The sequence below is a fragment of the Gambusia affinis genome, linkage group LG15 (genome assembly GCF_019740435.1).
Source record: "Gambusia affinis linkage group LG15, SWU_Gaff_1.0, whole genome shotgun sequence".
NCBI lineage: Eukaryota > Metazoa > Chordata > Actinopteri > Cyprinodontiformes > Poeciliidae > Gambusia > Gambusia affinis.
Genome location: NC_057882.1, coordinates 11391852 through 11409569, shown reverse-complemented (window position 1 = coordinate 11409569; position 17718 = coordinate 11391852). Strand labels below are relative to the sequence as shown.

General features: G+C 39.1%; 1 protein-coding gene across 1 annotated transcript in view; it reads left to right on the top strand.

The window, feature by feature from the left end:
* The window catches only part of LOC122845097 (sodium/potassium/calcium exchanger 3-like), a 33533-nt gene extending 16106 nt beyond the window's left edge, over positions 1-17427 (top strand). Inside the window, exons 3-17 of the mRNA XM_044141138.1 lie at positions 7303-7379; positions 8136-8210; positions 8317-8401; positions 8690-8793; positions 9832-9906; positions 10577-10602; positions 12264-12317; positions 12404-12546; positions 12619-12785; positions 12861-13098; positions 14055-14221; positions 14311-14425; positions 14505-14617; positions 14704-14769; positions 15688-17427. Coding sequence (XP_043997073.1) covers positions 7303-7379; positions 8136-8210; positions 8317-8401; positions 8690-8793; positions 9832-9906; positions 10577-10602; positions 12264-12317; positions 12404-12546; positions 12619-12785; positions 12861-13098; positions 14055-14221; positions 14311-14425; positions 14505-14617; positions 14704-14769; positions 15688-15798 — 1616 coding nt within the window. The 3' untranslated portion in view covers positions 15799-17427. The remainder of the gene's footprint in view (positions 1-7302; positions 7380-8135; positions 8211-8316; positions 8402-8689; positions 8794-9831; positions 9907-10576; positions 10603-12263; positions 12318-12403; positions 12547-12618; positions 12786-12860; positions 13099-14054; positions 14222-14310; positions 14426-14504; positions 14618-14703; positions 14770-15687) is intronic.
* Positions 17428-17718: the final 291 nt, after the last annotated feature.

Genomic DNA, 17718 nt, shown 5'->3' with positions numbered 1-17718 from the left:
AATCTGTTCTTTAAATATTCGTTGAAACTGTCTTGATAATAAGAGACAGATAATCTGTGAAAAGCTCGATCTCCTCTCTGAGCTCCTATTACCATCTGAAGAAATGCATCGCTCCCATTAAAAAACAGCCAATCAGAGCCAGGAGAAGTGTCTTCGTGCTGTCAATCAAGCTCGTGTACTGCTAAATGTTCTAATGGCAGGGAAACAATTTACCGCTTTAGGACAACTGTTTAGTGACCATTCTGACTCTCCTTAGCATTCATGACAGGCTTTGCTGATGGGGAGAAGTTATATTGTAGCAAATAGCAATGGGACAAAGAGAGCTGCATGTATACAGGTATGATTGACAGCGCCAAGACCCTATTCTGGGCTCTGATAGGTTGTTTTTAGATAGCACTGGGAGAAAACAGAAGAGCTCGATTGTTTGTTTGTTTTCTCCCAGAGATTACCTGACTCACACTCTCATGACATGACAGTTTCAATAAATATATAAAAAATATGTTTTTATAAAAGATACATACTGAAGCTTTGAGGAAGGAAGTGATTTACAGCAGAACCTCTAAATACCAATTTAATTTATTCAAACAGGCGGATTTTATCTTGAACATTTGTACTTGAAAACACATTTCCAAACTAAAATATATGCAGGAATCAAAACTAGTCATGTTCAGTCAAAATGATTTACTAAAAGCATTTTATGGTGAAATAATTCTGAATTTATAAGTACTGACAATCAGCTGTTTCTGTGGGAAATAATGGGGAGAATAGAGAGCAGTTTTACATTTTTAATTTGATATTGGTTGTACCAAGGTGCGTCTTTCTAGAGATTCTGCTTTTGGCCCAAAACCCAAAACAACAACCACAAATTTAAGCATCTGTGATATTTCATAGCAACTGCCATAAAGTGCTGGTAAAAATGGCATCACTACCCCACATTCTGCATCGCATCCACCTCTGAGATTACATAAGAGGCGTTTCCCCTCCGATTCCTGACAAAACATTGAGACCCACTTCATTTCTCCAGTTTTGCTCAGTGCGTCCGTTTACATTCTGCTTCCTTATCACAAACTTAACCTTTATTGAGTTGCTGGTTGCCAGCAGATCTGCCTCATTATCTCCTACAAAGACACAGGCGTAGATTCTTCATCGTGGTAATACACTGGAAAGAAAGACGCGAACAAAAGGCTGGAGCAGTACTATTAGCCCAAGTGGCGAGCGCGGCTCCAGCTTCAGGTTTCTGCTCTCTTCCTCAGCGGGCCGCCTGACAGCGATTGTATAATCTGTGGTGTGATTAAAAAGCCCACCCCGGTCCTCTGGGGATATTATCCGGGGGATTGCTCTGCAGCGTCCAGCCACAGACTCTCTTTCTCTCTATTTATCTCGCCGCTGCTTAACAGGATGGAGACGGCTCGATCCGGCTCCGGCTGACCAGCCTCCGAGACCGCTGTTACTAGGCAACTGAATGCTAAATTTTGAAACCCAGACAATTCTGTCTTTCAAGCATTAAAAGTGCAGAGAGAGGAGACCCAAAAATAGACCAGTGGTTTCGGGGCAGCGGGGGGCCTGGGTCTAAACGATGTAAATGAACTAAATAGCTTGCAGTATGTGTTGTTGATGAGGTTTGTTATGTTGTTTGTTTTGGCAAGCGACCGTCAGCTGAGAATAGTATTTTTCCACTGCCATGTTTTAGGGGAATTTTGGGAGAAAGTGTTGAGAAACTGGCAGACAACAGACAACCGTCTAGGAAGTTGCCTTCATCGGGACAGTTTGTATTAAGATTTATGGAAATGATATTTGAAAACTGATGTGGTGATTAGATTCTAATTTTGAGTATTTGCAATCCAACAGATGATGTTTATGTTTATGTTGCTACCTCTGGTCATGTTTTATTCTCTTCTGTCACAGCAGTGCACACGATGTTCTGTGTTTCCATTGAAGCCCTGCTGTCGGCTAATCAGCCTCGTTTCCCATTCACCTCAAAGAAAAGGATTCAAAGAACAAATGCATAATTGAATTTGTAATACACACCTGGATGAAATGTAGTTTTTTGATTCCTCATGAAAAATGCAGCTGAGTGTGTGTTTGTGGAGACACCAGCCTCCTCTGGGTGTGACAGTCAGTACCTCAGCTTGACTCCGTCACATCCTGCTGACTTTCAGACTGATGGCTCTATCTCGTACCACCCGCTGCCCGTCATTCAGCTCTCCTCCTCACATCATCGGCAGCATTTACACTTAATGAGGACAGCATCACATGCAAATTACATGATCAGACTGCATCTTAAAGTCATAATATCTTGGTGGTTTTTCATGGTGTCAGGGAGTGAGGATGACTTTTAAAGAAATGAGACGGAGTCCCCTATAAAATGACTTTTAGTATTCAGTGTGGCAGTTCATAACACGCACAGCATGTGGACTTTATGTTTAAAAATTCAACCACGATTCCTATAATTACAGTAGGGCGACTGTGGCTCTATGGTAGAGTAGTCGTCTTGCAATCGGAAGGTTGTAGGTTCGATTCCAGCTTCCTCCTGCCACATGTCAATGTGCCTCTGGGCAATCGATCTGCTTATCTGTGTATGAATGCATGTGTTTGTGAGTGTGAATGGGTGAATGTGACTCTAGTGTAAAGTGCTTTGAGTGGTCAAAATGACTGGAAAAGCGCTATATAAGTTCAGTCAGTCCATTTAGGAGAAGCAGATTGAACCTTTTTCTGTGGAGTCATAGAGCGTTTGAAGCTCTAAAATATATTTTTCATCTGGACTGAGGGGGAAAATGATTCCTTAAAGTTATCAATCAATTGTTAAATGATGCTGGATTTCCTTTAGTAACAACTAGAATATCAGGATGTTGAGAAAGTTAGCACAGTTGTCACAATAACAAATTGTACTGTAAGATAAGCAGGGTTTCCCCCAGTGTATAATAAGCCTGGCGGGCCACCAGGCCTTATTTGTGCCCCCACCAGGCTTAGCATTGCTTATTTATTTATTATTTAGTTTTTTAACATTTGCATTTTTTAAGACTTTATAGTTGGTGTTCAGATATTGTTCTTCCAATCTTCCATTAACACATAATTATCAGGTGATATTTTCAGGTCTTTTGTCAACTTTAAACATTTTTTAACACAATGGGTCGCTGGGTGAATGACTGCCTTGGCATCCAACCACCGGGCTTAGTAAGTTTTCTGGGGGAAACCTTGGATAAGGAATATTGTCCCAGAAATTATTTTAATAAATTATCATATTGATCTTTTGAGACAATTTTCAAGTAATATATTGATTATGGGATAATAATGCAAGTTCAGCCTCTCAGAGACTATGAAACTTTGATTTTGAACAGAAGTCTTAGCAGTAGAGATGCACAGATCCAATAAAAAAAACCCAAACTGTTTTGTATCTTTAAAAAAATTTCACCAAAAATGTTCATATAATTTGGAGGAAATATGTTAGCATCAACCAAATTTCTTGTTTTCAATGATTTTGTAGATGCTAATATTCAACATCAAAAATCTTTATTCTATTTCTTCCCTGATGAAGATCAGTGTTTTCAGTTGTAAATAAGACCAGAAAAGCCTTCAATAATTTTACTTATTTTACCGTTTACCTCAGGAACACATATTTGTAAAAATCAGCCAGACTCTCCCAACCTCCAGCAAATATAGGGACAGTTCACACTCACAGACAGGGTGAGAGTCGTTCTCACATTTAAATTGAAGTGTGTTCATTTTGCCCTTTACATGATTGGTTCAAAGTGTCAGTATGAAAACAAGCTGAAGAAAAAAAAACCAAAAACGAGCCATTGTAACATGTATTTAAATTCCTCTGAGAGAAGCCAGCACTGATAAGATCAATGATTTATCATGTTTATCATCTGTGAAAGATCTAATCTTAGCTGCTAGTTAGGATTTTTCAATATTTTTGTAAAAAAAAAAAAAAAAAAAGTACAGTGTTCTGACTGGGAAAAGGAAATGGAGCTATTTTCCACAAGTCATGCCAATAATAAACAAGCAAAAAAAAAAAAAAACTCAATTGCCAAGTTGCCACTTCAGACACAGACATAGTTCACTTTAACATTGTCTGATTTCCTTTGAGATGGTTTGCTGTTATTTTGAGGTGAAGAATGATTGTTTAAACATATGCAATGCCAAAGCAGTAGTAGTAATCGTACATATCAGAACAGAACATCCTTCATAGTTTTCACTTAGTTTGGGTTCATTAATGCAACAGTGTGCTCACTGTTGCATTGATGAACTATTAAGACAATGTTCCTTAATACAATGAAAGACACTCTACATCTTTAAGCTGTTTTGTTTTCTTTATCCACTCAATATTTCACAGCAAATGTGATATTTGATAGTTAATGTCTAGGTTTGAAATGCACCTTGAGCCTTTAGTTTTGAGCTGATTTCTGATCTGCACTTTTTGTAAAGCTTTTTATCAGGTTCTTAATGTAGGGAGATAGAAAAAAATTTTTTTCAAATATATTTTTTCATGCACCCTTCTATGAGCACTCCTTAGTTTAGCAGCAGAGGTGATGTGGGGGTTAATTGATTTTAAACCCCTCAGTGAAATACTGAAAAATGCTAGCTTTGAGTCGTCTTCACTCAGCTTCTACACTGAAGAGTGTTGTTCATCGTAGCAGCCTGGAAAAGTATGAAATTAGCTTTCATCATTTTCCAGCTCTGGATAAGTCCTTAAAAAAAGAAAAATATGGTTAATGTTTGATTTTCCAGACATTTTTCCTGCTTCTACTCTAAAGGGCAAAAGTCTAAACTGATTAATAAATGCAGTGGTTTTACACTTATTTATAATTCATTCACAAGCTTTATTTTTGTTCTGCTAGATCACATGTTAATACTTTAAACCGGACCTTTGGCACTTTAACTGGGTCTTAAATACCAAACAAAGATTCAAAACTTCTATTTATTCAAATTTTAACAAACACAGGAAAGCACACAAACTGTCCTCTAAGGAGTCTGCGTTTGATCTAGGATACTTACTTCATTATTTGACTCTTGCTATTCAACAGCTATACATTTTGATATGATGTGTTCACTTACCAGACAAGGATGGGATTTTTAAGCTGCCAACCAGCCGGTGAGGATCATCTGGTTCTGGCCACCAGCTAATCCTCCTTGTGCCACTAGAGACAACTTAAAATGATCATTATTTGTCTACACATTATATTTTATTCCTCTTTTTGCATTTTAGTTACTTTCATTTAAACTTCTCCCCTTGAAACACATTGAAATTAGCATGACCTAATCTAACTCTCAGTATACTGCTTCAAGGCTCTTTTTGAAGCTGCGTATTGTTCTGCCTTCAGGCGAGTCCAGTCACAAGAAGACAGACTACGACATTTTACAAATTGCTTCGAACAAGTCTGGTCTAGCACAAGTTGTCCCACAGCCTTTTCTGCTTTGGCTTTTGTGGGAACGGATAGGTGACATGTGAGTCGCTGTAGAAACTGTCACAAACAAAACAGAGCTGAAAAGTTGTTGAAGCCTGCAGCAAAAGTTTGGACGCAGAGAAAAATATGATGGTGCAAATGTTGCCTTGTTTGGAGTAAATATGTGACTCTGTGGAGCTGATCTAGTTTGATTTGAAGAAATGCAGATGTGCTGTCAGCTTCAACCCTGATGTCTCCTCTGCTTTAGAGGAGTTTTAGCGGAGCTCACTTTTTGCTCCACAGTCTTTGTGCTCCTTCTGCCTCGCTCGCTCCCTCTCAGACGTCTCCTGAGGGTTTGTGAGGAAAAATAAATATTTTTAGACATTTCAGTCCAGAGCTGCTGTCACTTCATCTAGTTTTTAAATTTTTCATGAATCCTTGCCATGGGAAAAATATATTCACCTCCCCCTTTCTCATTATTGATGCAGTGGCCTAGCCTTTGGCTTTGTACCGACACCCATCACAAAAAAAGCTGCCCCCTGGGAGAGGGCCACCATAGCAACTTCCTTCACCACAGCAACCCCTCAAAGCGTCCATCCAAAGCTAGCTGTGGCAGTCCTGTGATTTTGCCCGCAGCAGAACCCGAGTGTCGGGGCAGAGAGGGGACGAGACGAGGAAGGTGACAGAATCAAAGCTACAGCTGGAGCGCAGATGTTTAACAGCTGATCAGCTCAACAGAAGACCCTCACAGTGCGTCTCGTCGTTGAGGCGCTGTTGTTTGTGGAATAAGATGCCCAGAAATGTTCAATACTGATCACTGGACAAACCCTATCGTACAACAACAGATGGCTCAAAGTAAAAATAGTTTTTCTCTCGATCTCAAAAGAGCAGGAAGCAGGGAGGGGAGACACAGCTATCTTTCAGGAACTTATTTCAACCCTTGCAGGATGTCCACAGATCCTTAAAATATCTTAAATTCATTAAAAAAGTAAATGTGTTAATCACAGGTCTTAAATTTTGTCTTGGCAGTACTATTTAATTGTATATTTTATGTATTTGTTTTTCTCTCCTGAGAAAAGTCCCAACCTTTTGCTTGAGACATCTAGCAAAAGGTTGGGACATCTTTACTGCATTCTGCTAACAGCTAGCTAACTAGCTTATTTTGCAAATATCTTGGTGCAAGTTTATCGCCGGTTGGCTGGATGAAATTCCTACATTTCTGTTGAGACGTAGCTCTTAAATTTCATTCATAGCGGTTTTAAGAAGTCTTAAATTTGAGTTGGTGAAACCTGCAGAAAAACCCTGCCTTAAGTCTTAGAAAGAATCCACAAAAAGCATGCATGTTTTCCCTCTGAACATGTCCAAATTAAAGTCCTCTCCTCCGGACCATATGGCCTCCCTGCTCTCATTCTGCCTTGCTGCAGCGTCAAAGAGCAGATCTGATGTCCCAGATCACAAGGGACCCGGTCCTAATCCATGTTGCCTTCGTGCATCTCCACAGCTACAGTGCGCTTATTGTGAGCATGTCGGCTCATTGTTGTCTCACACAGCAAAGGAGCTATTAATAGCCTCACGCTGCGCTGTAGTTTAAATTCATCCAGCGCCGCTCGGAGATGTGAACTGGAGCTGCACCACACTCTCGAGGCCGGCAAGGGAACAGCCAAGCCTTCGTTTAGTTTTATGTTTTAGTTTTTTACAGGAAGCACCTGCCAGTTTGACTCTCACATCATTTCCTGTATCATTCTGGTAAATGTAGCTGTTGTGGGTTACACCACAACTGCTGTTGGACACAATCAGAATAGAAACATGATTTTCTTAGTTTTTGTTCGTAATGTTCATCAGACTACAAAATGTTCTTAGTGTTTTGCTGTGTGTTTTCAAATATCTGGTGTTTATAATGTTAATCCTTCCACAGCCATCCATGAGTTTCCAGAGGACATCTTTACCAAGGAGCAGAGGAAGAATGGGGCTGTGCTCCTGCATGCACTCTGCGTGAGTTTCTCATGGAAAAAACAACAACTCCCTTCTGCACACAGTGTCTCAGAAGTATTCAAAGCCTTAAACATTTTAGGTTTTGTCTAATTTCAGCTATAAATACTAATTTATATAACTGGGATTTTATGACACTATGGGGGAAAAATTACACAAAAGTGGCATAAAATGATAAAGTGAAAGATAAAATTAACTTTCTGGGCCTTTTAGCCTCTTTCCTGATTAGTGCTAGTTTTGTTTGGCTTCTTAGTTCACCTTGTTTGGCTTGCACTGGAAACTAAACATTATTGAATGGTAAATTCAATCATATTTTGTGAAATGTTCAAGGTTTGGGATTTTGTTGTATAACCTAACTCGCCTTTAGTCACGTCTACGACTTTTTTCTTGGTCTTTATGATGCAGGTTGTTCACTAACGTCCTCTAACAAACCCCTGAGGCCTTCGCAAGACAGCGAGATTTAGATTGAGATTAAATTATATAAAATAGAGGACTCTATGTACTCATTTGAAAGTCTGAACCTTTGAGTTTTAGGGAAAATGTAGCTCCAGATTACTCTAAGCTACTTTGTGTTGGTCCGTCTTTCACATAAAATGCCTATAAAATACACCAAAGTTTGTGATTGCAACATGACAAAATGTCTTAAATGCTCAAGGGGCATGAACACTTTTTCTAATTTTCTTAACATAAAAACAAGCTCTTGCACTTAAAGGAGAATCAGTGTGTGTGTATTTAGTGATCCTCAAATCTATTTTTCAGGCCATCTACATGTTCTACGCTCTGGCTATCGTCTGTGACGACTACTTCGTCCCGTCTCTGGAGAAAATATCCGAGGTGAAGAAAGCCAGCTGCTGCCTGCCTTCAGATGTTATTTCCTCAGTTGGAGAGGGCATTTAGATGACTGCTATTTTATTCTCGGCTCCCGTTTTTAATCTTCCAGAACCTGCAGCTCAGCGAGGACGTGGCGGGGGCGACGTTTATGGCTGCTGGAAGCTCCGCCCCTGAGCTGTTCACCTCTCTCATTGGTTCGTAGCTTTGTGAATCCAGACCAAGTAACAGCTTTGACATTAGCGTTTCTTCACATGAATCTCGACTTTTCAGCAGAAAAAATTTCGATTATAACCAGTGTGTTTGCAGGAGCCAGAACTGTCCAGGAGATGCCAGCAGAGTAAAGTTTAAAACTGATTAAGACAGAATAATACTTGCTATAAAAATACCATTTTTAAATCCACTCTTTGTTTAACAGCGATTTGACAGCAAAAATTTTTATTTTTTTATGACTCGACAGTGAAACTACTCCTTCCCATCTTTAGGTGTTTTCATCACTAAAGGAGACGTCGGAGTCGGCACAATTGTGGGTTCAGCTGTCTTCAACATCCTGGTCATTATTGGGTTGAGTGGGATCTTTGCAGGCCAGGTAGTAAAGCTTTTTCCCTACCTGCTATTTTATTTGTTTGTTCCAATCCTATGTTACACTAAAAAATGTTACTGTAGGACAGCATTGATTTGTTTTTAAAAGGCTTGCTTACTATAAACTTCCTCACATAATGGCAGCACAGATGTCAAAACGTTCAGTATTTTTTTTTTCACTATTCAGAAAGTGAATCTCATTGTTTTGTTACATCTACAAATATTTCAAGCTTTTATTTCCTGTAATTTTACAGCTTATAGATAATGAAAACCAAAATCTAAGCTAATTAGAATATTGTGAAAATGTTACTGGTGTCACACCCTAATCAGCTAATTACCTCCAAACACCAGCAAAGTTTTCCTGCACCTCTAGAACACAGGTGTCAAACTCAAGGCCCGGGGGCCAAATCCGGCCCGTTGTAGCTTTTTATGTGGCCCAACACCAAGTTATGCCAGCTTTTCATGATTCTGCGATTGTGATTTTTCCCATGCTAATGCATAATTTTCCACAAATATGGTCCAAATATTTAAGCATCAGGTTTAAGTGAGTGCTTCCTCCCACCTGCAGGTGGCAGTATTTTTTTCTCTTTTACTAGATTGTAGTAAAAGTAAAAAAATCTTGATGTCATGTTAATATCATACATTGCAACTATTACAAGTATTTCTTAATTAGCACTGTAAAATCTGTAATTTTAATAACAAAAAATAAAAACAATCACAACATGTGGAAGGGACCGATCAATGTGAAAATATATTCAATATTTTTTATTTTATTTTAGACGTACTTATTGAATGCAGAGACAGTCATGTATTTATTTTAACAGTTTGCTAATGGTTTTTATCAATACATTCGGGCACATTCATAATCTTGATATGACCAAAATAGAAAAAGAGTTTTACGTCCCTGCTCCAAATTGTCTCTCAGCTTGGGTCAGTAGGACACAATCATGATGACTTGACAGATGGTCTGAAGACTGACGTATGTTTTTATGCTGATGAAGTGCTCCTCTTTCACACTGACTGGTTCTGAATCTTGCATCCACAGACGGTGGTTCTGACATGGTGGCCTCTTTTTAGAGATTCCTCTTACTACATCTTGTCTGTCCTGGCTCTCATAATGGTGAGCCCTGCATTCAAGCTGCATATATACTCTCTTTTTCTGCTTTACATAGGCTGCGTTCACACTGCATCCTGAAGTGATCCAATTCCAATTTTTATTTTTTTTTGTCAAATCGGATTTTTTCTTTTTTTGCTGTGGTCGTTCACACTTACAAATATAGGCGACCTTTATGTGATCTCCAATGTGAACGGGAAACGCCCTGAAAGTGTCCTGCATGTGCAGTAGAGGGCGCAATAGCGCCAGTGTGCTCAGTGTTTCGCTAACAACCATAAAGTAGAGGAAGTGCTCAGTTGTTTGCGGAAGTAAACATGGATGCCAACGGTGGAGTATAGCTTACCTTACGATTTTGAAGTTGTTGTCCGACCGGAACCAGCACTTTAACAACTTAATCCTCAGTATCGTCCGCCATGGTTGCTGTTTTTCTTCCCGCTTGTGCGTGTCAGGACGCAGAGTAGTGACATTTGTCTAGTATTAGTGACGTTGAGGTCGGATGAATGCGACCTGGACGTTAGGTCACATTTGAATCGGTTATGTATCGGATATCCAAGTGACCTGGGTCGCATTACAACAACGAAAAAAAAAAAAAAAATCGGAATTGGGTCACTTCAGGTTGCAGCGTGAACGCAGCCGTACGTCTCACCTACAGCTTCTTGCTTTGTTTTCTCTTCAGGTTATCTATGATGACAGGGTTTACTGGTGAGTCAGACATTTTATACTCATGAATCCATTCAGGATTGTTTTTCATGTTTCCAACTGTGTGAAACGTGTCGACGTCTTTATCGGGATCGCTGCTGATTAAATTTCATATAACAAGAAGTGGAGTTCAGTGTTGCTGTAAAGCTGATGTTTTTTCAGTCAGATTTGAGAAAAAGACTAACTTAGTTGTAAAATCTGGTGGTTTTATTTAGGGAGTGAAGGCCTGAGGTAGGTAGCAGTGGATGCTTGCGAGATTTATGTCTTATTTATTGAGTTCAAGGCTCGGGTTGTGCTGCTGTGGTTGACTTCCTAACACAGGCTGCCAGATTTGTACTCGGCTGACTTTCCCAGCATCAGTGTTATTGTATCGAAGAGATAAATCTTCCTGTGTGCAATGGTAATGCAGTTTATAGCTTACTGGTTCACAACTAAAGGAGTAGTAAATAGTTTTTTTCAAGTATTGGACAAAATGTTCTATGGTAGAGGACAGGAACATGAATGTTTATTATTTAAACCAGCGATATAAGACTTATTGGTTTTGTGAAATTAGATATGCTGGAAAATAACACACAATTCATAATAATATTGTTGTAGCTTCCCTAGATAACCATTATCTAGTACCTCTTATTAATGTTTTTATTTTACTGTTATTATTATCTTTGTTTTATCTGTTCCTGCTTTAGATCAACATGGTTTTTTAATGTGCTCTATAAATGAAATGGACTGTTTTACTTTACAGTATTTTATAGTTCAGTTTGTTAAAATGAGTCTCATATTGCACTATTGATTAAACTATCCAGTTATTTATCTGATGTGAGTTGTTTTCCTTTCCCATTGATCAATTATGAGACATAAAGCAAGTGTATATATTTTTCTTAGGACTGTAATTAATTTTTATGCTACCAAGGCAGGACTGAAGAACACAAGCAGATTTTCTACAAACAAACAATCAGGAAGTCACACATTGATATTACATTCTTGGTGAAATACCAAGAACTTATGACGCTCCAATAATTGATTATTTTGATGATTAATTGAGTAACTACATAAAAAAATTGCACATTTTGCAGATTTCCATTTAACCACTTAAGCTTATTTTATACAATATTAAAATATGTAACCAATTCAAACAATTTAATTCTTTTTTGGTAAATTTTTGGTAAGTTATTGTCTAAAATGCTATACCATATCATCCCTTTAGTGTACATTTGCAGCAAAAGATTACTCTACTTGTATCCAGCACAGGGCTGATCTGTTGACTATATTGTTTTCATTAACCAGATAATAATTGGATCACAAAAGGTGCTTTAATAGGATATGAACCAGGTGAAACTTAAACGATGACACTTGAAGTCTGGGTACAATATATTGACATACAAAGAAGGTTTTTAATCCAAATTTTAAAACGTTATGGCTGAATTACTGCTGTGATGGTGTTGTTTTTTTTTGTTTTTTTTAGTAAATGTCCATTTTAGTCGATAGTGTAAATAAGGTTGTCTTGTACAAAACAGATTTATTGTAGATGAGAATCTCTACCTTTGCAATGAAATTGTGCTTGATGCACTGTGAAGCTGACTGAAGTGTGGAGTTTATTAATAATAATAATAATAATAATAATAATAATAATAATAATAATAATAATAACGTTGCTCTCGGTGCAGGTGGGAGTCCCTGGTCCTCATGACCATGTACGGGATCTACATCGTCATCATGAAGTGAGTTCACAACGAGCGACGTCTGTCCCCGTCGTCACGTGTGACGCGTCGGTCCTAACCCTCGCCTGTCGCCCGTTTGGCTGCAGGTTCAACTCCCAGATCTCCGTGTTTGCGATGCGGCGGATGCGGAGCGGCAGACCGTGCTGCCGAGCGTCGGAGGGCGGCCCCGAGAGCAAGATGGCAGAAGAGGCCTCGGCTTGCAACACTTCCATGGTTCTCCTCAAGAAAGGTCAGACGGTCTCTCCGCTCGTTGGATTCGTCTGTGTGTGTCAGCCTGTCTGATCGGTAAAAACTGTCGCAGGCCAAAGCCACGGCGAAGAGTCTCAACCCGTCATCATGGTGGACGAGCTGCTCATCCTCAACCCCCACAAGCTGTCCTTCTCCGAGGCCGGTCTGCGCATCATGATCACCCCGCACTTCTCCCCCCGCACCAGGCTCTCCATGGCCGGACGCATGCTCATCAGCGAGGTACTCATTCCATTTGTCAGATTCAGGTGTGTTGCGACTGTCGGACGCAACGGGGCTCGTCTCTCTTCACCCCAGAGGCAGAGGCTGAGCAGGAGCTCCAAACACCAGCGAGACGGCGAGGCCGCCACAGGGTCCAGGAAGGGGTCGCCCAGCAACGACCTGAAGGGGTCGGGCTCCTGCAGTCTGGAGAACGGAGGAGGGAGACCCGGGATAAGAGACGCGGAGTCGGGAGACAAGCCAGGGGCCGACGGGTGCCGGCCAGAGGAGGAAGACGATGACGAGGATGGCATTTTTAATCCTGTTCGCATGCCGGGTATCGAACGCAGGCCTTTGTGTTTTTGGAAAGCTTCTGATTGAATAATGGTTTGCAGAGTCTTGCAAAGAGATTCATGCTACTGAGGCCTGTCATAATCAATCAATCAATCAAATGATAAATTAAAACCAGCTTGTGTGATTTAACGTTTTTCTCTTTTTCTACCAAAAAGTTGGATGACAAAAATTTTCAGTCTGGTGCTTTGGCCTCAACTGGCCCTTTTAATGAAGGACAATTTTGTTTGCAGAGACTTTATATTTTATTTTTGTTTACTTATTTTAAAACATTTTCCAGTTCTGGTGTTAAAAGTCCATTATAGTTTAATGTCTTCTGGCATTTTTATCCCATTACCATGATATTACTTAAAAAGGTTCTCTAAACAACATTATAGTTTATCACAATAACTTCAGGGATAATTTATCGTCCAGTAAAATTTGTTATGTGACAGGCTTTTATACTAACTATATATTTTTGATCAGTTTTTGTCTCCTTACAACCACAAACTATGCAATTTAGTTTGGATTTTGTCTGACAGAAGCACAGACTTTGTGAAGTGGAAGGATAAAGATATACATTTTTACAGTTTGTTAGAAAAAAAAATTAATCTTAAAAGTGTATCTACAATTACAGCTGCTCATTTTTTAGGTGTGTCTTCAGGTGTTTTGCAATGAAGATGGTTTTTTTTTGTGTGTGTGTAATACTGGTGGCCTTTTTTGACAGCAAATAATAGAGTATCGGATCTAGGTCTGGACTTTGACTGGGACATTCTAAAAAGCTGAATATGCTTGGAGTAGACCAATTTATTGCAGCTCTGGCTGCTTCTTTAGGGTCATCATTTTTCTCGGTGGTGAACTCAGTGTCACTGCAGTAACTAGATAAGAAATGTAACATTAGACGTTCAGTCAGTAACAACTGGAGGCTTTTACTAGACGATATCTGTGTTTTCCGTGTGGCAGGCAGCTGCTGTGCGCGGGTGAAGTGGGTGATCACCTGGCCTCTGGGCCTCCTCCTCTTCTGCACTGTGCCTAACTGTATTCTGCCACGCTGGCACCGCTGGTTCATGGTCACGTTCGTGGCCTCCACCCTGTGGATCGGTGTCTTCTCCTACCTCATGGTGTGGATGGTAAGAAGACAGAACCTCATGAACTGTAGAGTAAATAAAGCAGCAGTTTCCAAATGATGGTTTGATCCTGCTCTGTGTACTTTAATCAGGTCACCATTATCAGCTTTACACTAGACATTCCTGACTACATCATGGGTATAACCTTCCTGGCAGCAGGAACCAGTGTACCCGACTGCATGGCAAGCCTGATTGTAGCTCGACAAGGTAGATGGCAGAAGGGTCACTTGAATCTTTGCAAGTTTTTCCTCCTGTTTCATTGTATTTTCTTCGTCTTTCCTCCCAGGCATGGGGGACATGGCCGTGTCCAACTCCATAGGCAGCAATATCTTTGACATCCTGCTGGGGTTGGGCTTCCCCTGGGCTTTGCGGACCCTTTTGGTGGACCATGGATCTATAGTATGAACACGTTTATCCTCTCTTTTTTTCTGTATTCAAAATGTTCCTGCTCTGACTTCATGGCGTGTTTTTAATCTTTCCCCCAGGTGTCCATAAATAATAAAGGTCTTGTATATTCTGTCATCCTGCTGCTGGCATCAGTGTTTCTGACTGTAAGTAAATACAAACCATGAGGTGTTTTAGGTCTCTGTGTCGTTTTCAGCAACACGGAGACTTAAGAAATGGAAAACCGTTTATTATTTTCCTTCCACTACACAAAAACACACCAGTTGTGTTGGTCAGTCCCAGTAAAATGGTGAGGTTTGTGGCCTGTTGTTTATCTTTTCGGTTGCCATAGCGCATGAACCCCACAGCTGCGTGCACACAGACTTGACAGGTGGTTGGAATATGACAAAATGAGAAAACGTCAAGGAGTGTGAACACTTGTGCAGGACACTGTAAATCAATAAATATGCTGACTGGAGTATTGATAATTACATTGTATTTTATGTTGTAGTTTTGTCCTTACTACGCAGTGTATTCTTAATTTTGGTTTTTATATATATTTTTATAATTTTATCTAATTTGAATGCCTGAATGTTTGTCACTTTGCTGCTGTTCCACTTAAACTTCCCATGTGTGACAATATTTCTATTTTATTCCAAGATTTGGTCCCTTAAGAATCCTAAAATAGTTCAAATGTTTAGTCAAAAATTATTTAGTTTCAAATAGGAAGCCTGAGAAGTGGAAACAATTAACACTCTTTGGCAAGTTTGGATCTTGAACCTCTTTGTTATTTAAAAAAAACAAAAACTAATGAGAAAACTTCATCTTACTCAAAGATCCAACTACAAATGCTTCACTTTGCTTTGTTTTGTTTTGACTGAACAAAATGGGTGAAGGCTGCCTAAAGAGCTTTGTGTCAAGTTTTTGTGTGTTAGTACGTTTGAACATTTAGATTCATGAAAGGCATTTTCTGATACTGGTTTCTGTTTGTTTCCTCCTCAAAGTGTCTGTCATTAAGTCATATTTGAATATAATGCAGCAGAGTTTGCAGTAAACATAAAAACTGATTTCCTGTTTCCCCTCAGGTGATGAGTGTACATCTAAACCACTGGAGGCTGGACCGCCGGCTGGGTCTGGGTCTGATGTTTCTCTATGCGATCTTCCTTCTCTGCTCCATCCTTTTTGGACAGATGTAAGACCCGACGGTTGAGTTTCCCCCTTTCTTTAGACTCGTTTAATAGATTCCCTGTTTCCCACACATACAGTTTATCTGAAGCCAACAAAAAAAAAACCCAAAAAAAACAAGTGAAAGTGGCGTGGTTTTCCTTGTGACAATTTCTGTGCACCTATGTAGGAATCACTATGGTAATGTTGTACAAATAACACAGGTTTGTTTTGACTTTTTTGTTCGTTTTGTACAGTGCAGTGTTTGATTACCGTCTTTAGACGTTCAAATTTTGTCTTTAGGTTTTTTTGCAACAGCAATTACGGAAAAGGCAGATGAAGCAGCAATATTGTTAGATATTTATCAACTTTAATAAGAAAGTGACACTGAAAGTTGTGATTTTAAAACCTTTTTTTGCAAAGAGAAACATTTTGAATCTATTTATTAGCAATAATTAATCTGAATTGTCATGGTTTTTGTTTTTTGGGTGGGGCGTTTGTTTGGTGACATCCTTTTTTCAGATTATTTTTAAGTGGAGGTCTTATCAGAATCCCACTTCTGTAAAGTATTTAATATTTCTGTTAAAACTTCATGTTAGCTTGCTGACGGTCTTGCTAATAAACTAATCTAAACAGCTTTCCGCTTGACATATATACACATTGTGTGTGTGTGTGTGTGTGTATATATGACAACACTGTCACAATGTTCTTAAAGCTTTCAGTTCACAGTAAGTTTTCGTAACTATTTATTTATATTCTTGTTTTTGAACCAACTGCAGCTAAACTGATTAACTTAAGCTAACAAGCTAGGTCACCAACGTTATCACAGGCTAGGGTAGTCTAATGCTAACTGGTGCTAATCTCACCGTTTCCGCTGCAGCTTCTGCCTAAATGCATCTAGCACTTAATACACTACCGCACCTGACAGAAGGGGGGAATGAGACCTGAGACAAAAAGAGATGATCACTGCTGTGTTGTGTTTGGGACAATTTTTTAACATGTTCTGAATGTACACCCTCTGATTTTAGCAATAGTTCTCTGATGATATCAGATTAGTCGATGTTAAAATGCACAATGTTGTGATAATGATGTTTCGATGATTTTGCCTCACTACTTTAAGCCAGTCGGTACTGGTACTCCTTAAGGTAGGTAAAGAGAATAACCTAGTACCACAGTATTTTTGGATCTTAGTGCAGAAAAGTAGCATACTTCCTGTTTAGGTACGACAATCGATGTAATGTTTCTTAAATGTGTTTTTGTAAAAAAAAAAAAAATATTTGAATTTAATGAAATTGATTATTAAAGACAATCCAGAGAAACTAGAGTGTAAACCCATGTATATTCACAAGATGAGCCTGTGTTTTCTGATAAATCAGTCCTTGTAAACCAATTCTACTGTTATACAGAAAAAAAACCTAACAATATAGATTTTTATTTTACAGTGGAACTTGAAGTATTTTGATTGTTAGATCTGTAAATTCTCAAAGTTTCTTTAAAGGGAAAGGTTTTATTTTTTTCCCAGGTGGTTGTAAAATGATCATTGTCTACTTTGTAATGTTTATAAATGTTAAATAACTTGCATAGTTTTACAATAATGACTGTTCTACAAAGACGTGTTCTGTGGTATTTTGATATTTTTTTAAAAGAGAGCTGTAATCCTGTTGGTGTATTTTATTTGAGATGAATCGGTGGGCTCTGAAAGCTTTAGGTCAACACATCATACACTCAATTCTTTCTTAATTTCTATTTAAAATCCACAGATTTTTTCCCATTTCACTCTCAGGTTTAACTTCCTAATCCAGCATTTGATTGCTGATTTTATTATTATTTTTTTTTACATCTTACCTGAGGCGGAAGTCGCGCCGTCCTCATGACCTACCGGCCTCGTTTTGCCAGCAGGTGACTCCGCCTCCGACGCTGACGTCCATTTTCACTCAGCTGTCAGGAGTCTC